Source organism: Arachis hypogaea, chromosome 2, assembly GCF_003086295.3.
Source record: "Arachis hypogaea cultivar Tifrunner chromosome 2, arahy.Tifrunner.gnm2.J5K5, whole genome shotgun sequence".
Lineage (NCBI taxonomy): Eukaryota > Viridiplantae > Streptophyta > Magnoliopsida > Fabales > Fabaceae > Arachis > Arachis hypogaea.
The window spans coordinates 89,591,405-89,595,905 of NC_092037.1; the positions used below are offsets into that span (position 1 = coordinate 89,591,405).

General features: G+C 33.9%; 2 protein-coding genes across 2 annotated transcripts in view; one reads left to right on the forward strand and one right to left on the reverse strand.

The window, feature by feature from the left end:
- Nucleotides 1-303, forward strand: part of LOC112750171 (clathrin light chain 3) — a 72,285-nt gene extending 71,982 nt beyond the window's left edge. Inside the window, exon 4 of the mRNA XM_025798757.3 lies at nt 1-303. Within this exon, the coding sequence (XP_025654542.1) occupies nt 1-44 (44 nt within the window). The 3' untranslated portion in view covers nt 45-303.
- Nucleotides 304-623: 320 nt separating this feature from the next.
- Nucleotides 624-3,545, reverse strand: LOC112750176 (uncharacterized). The gene is made up of 3 exons (XM_025798767.3): nt 3,357-3,545; nt 2,755-2,994; nt 624-1,281 (listed from the first exon to the last, which is right to left on the reverse strand). The coding sequence occupies exons 2-3, from the start codon at nt 2,949-2,951 to the stop codon at nt 783-785; spliced, it is 696 nt and encodes a 231-aa protein (XP_025654552.1). The 5' UTR covers nt 2,952-2,994; nt 3,357-3,545; the 3' UTR covers nt 624-782.
- Nucleotides 3,546-4,501: the final 956 nt, after the last annotated feature.

Here is a 4,501-nt window from a genome sequence, read left to right on the forward strand (position 1 = left end):
GTGCTGCGCCAGCAGCAACTCCTGAGACTGTAACGGCATCTTGAAAAGTTGATGCTAGATCATTAATCTATATGTAAATATGATTTTGTCTAGTTTGTGATGAACTGATAGCTTAAGTTTGCGATCGTCTATTCATCTTAGTCTGCTAGTCTGTCAGTAGTTTATGTGTAAATATATGTACTGGTTATGCTTGCATAGTGTATCGGTAAATATTCTCCTCTTAGAACCTTTTATTATGGATGCTATCTCCCGTTTGTGGCTTAACCACGTTATGCTTGCAGTATATATTGTTAAAACTCACTATTTCTATGTGTTTTTGAATTAGGTAACTATTTTCATCTAATTAGACATCGATGATTGACACTCAATTTATTAATGTTTAATATAGGATCTGAGTAATAGGTTACTACTTGTTACTTCTGTTAACAATAACCATATTGTTATTTCACGATGCATACTTCTAAGATCTAATTTTATGTCCAAAAAATCGACGGTTATTTTATGCGTCATTTTAACTAGTATGGCCAGAAAGCTCAAAAGCATTCTCCCGCTCAAGGAAAACAGTAAAAAATTTAGGCAATACACAACCCAAAGGACCAAAATTGAACAACCGAGAAACAACATGAAGACAATACTCTTCTTTGTTCATTATTTAGAATGCCGCTTTTGACTGTAAAAACTACACCATGAAAATGCAATGTGAGTGAAAAGCTTCAATACTCTTTGAGTGAAACAGCCATGAGCTGATACAGATTACACCACCACTATTATCAGGTAACACATCATTGATTAGAAACATAACTGCCAACTTTGAGCTTGTCAGCAGCCAACACATATGAAACTGGGACCAACTGTTTCTGAGCACCATGGGAGATTTCTTCGCCGTCCTCAATAGATTGACCATCTTTACTTTCTACCCCAATCAGCTTGTGCTTGCTTATCCCGGCAAACATTTTTCTTCTAGTTTCCTTACGCGCTTCCTTTTCAGATAGCTTCAAATCTTTAAAGCCTTGTTCAAACTTGGCTTCATCCTCTGGAGCAAAGAACACAACCTCCTTCTCGCCAAGCTCTTCATAGAGCTTCTCCATCTTTGCCTTCCAGAAGACACCGATCTCAGTGTCCATCTTTTGGTAAGGAGTTTTCAGCAAGTATTCATCAATCCCACCAGCCTTGTCTATGCAACGAAGGGCATGGGTTGTCACTTTGACCCGAATGTGACGATCCAGGATGTAACTGAAGAGCCGCTTTTCTTGGACATTAGGTTTCCACGTTCTCCTTGTCCTATCAAATCATTTAACAAACAAGTTCTCATCAATATTGACGTCTGGTTTGTTCTTTCTTTCTTCTCTTACATATTTAAAAGGTGAAGAAACTGCCCCAACACAGTCAAGGAAACAAACGATGATATGCAAGTTCTAAACTGTGTTGGGATCATTAAACAAACATAATGATAAACAATTATGTAATTATCATCAATTACTGAGATAAACAAGATGTTGCAAGATGTGGTGTAATGCTGCAAGCACAACTATTTGGATCTATATCCTGCCTAACAAATGTACTCAACTGTTAAAGTACTGGTATTATTAAACATCCAAGGGCAAGACTAATGAATTTACTGGCTCCAATACAATTAGAATCCTTCAGAAACTTAAGTTTTAAGAATCATCCAATGAATTGAGACACTAATTATCAACAATGGGGATAGATTCAAACTATGAGAAAAGAAAGTCAACAAGGAGGTTTATGTAACCAATGGTACCAAGTCAATTGAAGAGGTTTATCCAGTGTTTAGTCCATTGAAGAGGTTTATCCAGTGTTTAGTCCAACTCAGAGTCCATGAAATAGACAGTAATTTCTAATGGTTGCAACTCTCTCTTCAAAAGTGAGATTGGCAAGATTGCATCTGGTTACCAATGGCTCAATAAGTGAGCGATTAGTGAGAGGACAATCACCTCTCTTTATAAATCTTACCTATAGGGATGGGCCGTGACAGTACTTTCCTAGCAGATCCAAAGACAATTAGCAACTAGGTTCTATTTCTAACTTGAAGAATAAATCCTTGTTCTTATATTATTGACTATTGGGAATCTAGAGATAAACCGAGATATAACAGAAACATCTTAGTTCTTTATAAAATTTACATAAAATTTTATCACGAGAATAAGAAATATAAAGAGTCATTCTGTTTTAGCACTGAAATTCTGAAAATAAATCACTACTATGTACTAACAAAATGACTCAAATATGTACCACCACAAGAATACCCATTTATACCATTCTGAATGGCTGTAAAGGAGTTATTCTTTGATTACGGATTGAAGCCATTTGAAACTACTGCATACTCATTCATACCATTATGTAGCCAAATCCATTTTAAAAAGTAACTTCAAGTAGACTCATAACAGAGGATTTAAATATCATCATGGACATAGTATAAAGTAAAGATACATTAGCCTCTAGCAATACACAAGTGCAGTCTAGCTAGTGCTGAAATGTAAAAATGAAGAAAGAACTCAAGACCACTTGGCCCTAAAAAGCTCCAATACCATATCCTAAAACGCTTCTCAAAAAATTCAACAGTTAAACAGAGGCACATAAACAGTAACACTAACCTATGGCATTCAAACAATTCAGAATCCGCAAAAAATATGTATCTACAACTAAAAGCTAAAGCACAAACATTTTCAACATCATTTAAAGAAGAAGCTGCAAATAAGAAAAGTAAAATTAAAAAAGCATCAAGCTACGAACTTGTTACCGCCATCCTCACTAACACTGTTGCCGAACTGAATGTGTCTACCGGCAAATAGACCGCGTTTGGCACGACTCATTACAACCTTGCTTCGAGGTATACATTTCTCCAGCGATTCCTTCACTCTTGGGTTCAAATTGTTCTCTCCAACTCTCTTCAACACTTTCTTCATCATCTCTTTGCCTCTGAACGCCATTTCTTCTTTTACTTGACTCCAATTCTCACTACAAGTTCCAGTTCTGCACATAATTATAAGATGTCAATTCAGTGAATAATAATGAAGCACAAAAATTGCATAAAAAATGTGAAGCACGGACAAAGGAATGAGATCAAAGTAGACAAAAACGAAATAGCATCAGACTCTCAGAACCAATCGTGCTACTTGTTGAAGGATGATGGAGGAAAAACACTAGCAGTTTCTAGAACTCGTTTCCCATAATTTAGGAATCAGGGTTTAACAATAGTTTGGGGTTTTACTTATTATGATTGGAAGTAATTCGGTAACTGCATCACAGGGCATTTTGCAAAAAGAGACTTCTTCGATCCTAAACCAAATTATTCAGTTAAAGAATTTAGAGCGGGAAGTGGCGTTTCAACATACCTGGAGGAGGGAAGGCTAGCGGCGTTTCAATGGTTGCTGCTGCTGGAATTCTGCACTACCGTGCACGTAGGAGAGCAGATTCCTTTCTCTGTTTTTCATTTGCCTCTTGTTTTGGGCCTAGACCGTGGCTCCGTGTTAAAAAAAATATACTATGGTTAGTTGTTATCACAAAAAATCACATACTATATTATTGTGTATAAATATATACTAGTGTAGAGCCCAAAGCGCGAATCATGTACAGTATCTACATTATTCTTGGGTTTACACCAGGGTATCCATCAGGCCGGAAGCCCAATGACTAATCCCTCGGGTACTGCAGAGGCACACAAAGTGGGCGACCCTCCCAAGCAAGCAAGCTCCATTCCCATCCTCCAGTGAGTATCGAACCCGGGAGAGATGGTTAAGGGACACAGACCCTCATCCATCTGTGCCAACTTACAAAAAAAAATTAATACATATTTGTAAGAAGAATTAATTTACTTAATATATAATTAGTTAATTTTTCTTATATTAATGTTCAATCTAATTAAAAAGCCAATATATAAAATTTGGTATAATTATGTTTTTTAATACTTTAGTTAACATTAATTTGCATATTCTTTTATAACCTTTTTTTTATTTTAGTAACTTTAAAAATACATTTTAACTAAATATATAAAAAAAAAATTACTATTATGTATAATTGAAATTAACTATTGAAGTGATTTTTCTTTATATATTAATAGAATATTATGTAAAAGTATCAACTATTGATAACTTCAAAATAAAAAAAAAAGGTTTTAATTATTACAAATTTAAAATGGTATCTAATTAAAAAAAAAAAGTGCTATAATCTACTGAATGTAGTTATATTTTCTTTGATAACATCAGATATACTTTTTTATTGGACGTGAATAATATTTATTAATATTTCATAAATACACACTATATTTATATATACACACTATATTTATATTTAGATGATAAGAAATATGAGATTATTAATCCAGTAAAAGAAAGTTATTTTTTATCACTTCTAATTTGAAGTAATTTTTTTAGTGACTTCTAATTTAAAATAGATAATACATGCTTAATTGATAACTTTTTTAACAAAAGAGCAATATATTTTAACAAATATTATTATTTGAATTTAAATTATTCTTTTT

Excerpts from the sequence above, each read along its gene's own strand:
- LOC112750176 (XM_025798767.3), bottom strand. The coding sequence starts at position 2,951 with ATGGCGTTCAGAGGCAAAGAGATGATGAAGAAAGTGTTGAAGAGAGTT. Across the intron at positions 1,282-2,754 it reads AGTGAGGATGGCGGTAACAA|GACAAGGAGAACGTGGAAAC; the intron begins GTTCGTAGCTTG and ends ATGATTTGATAG.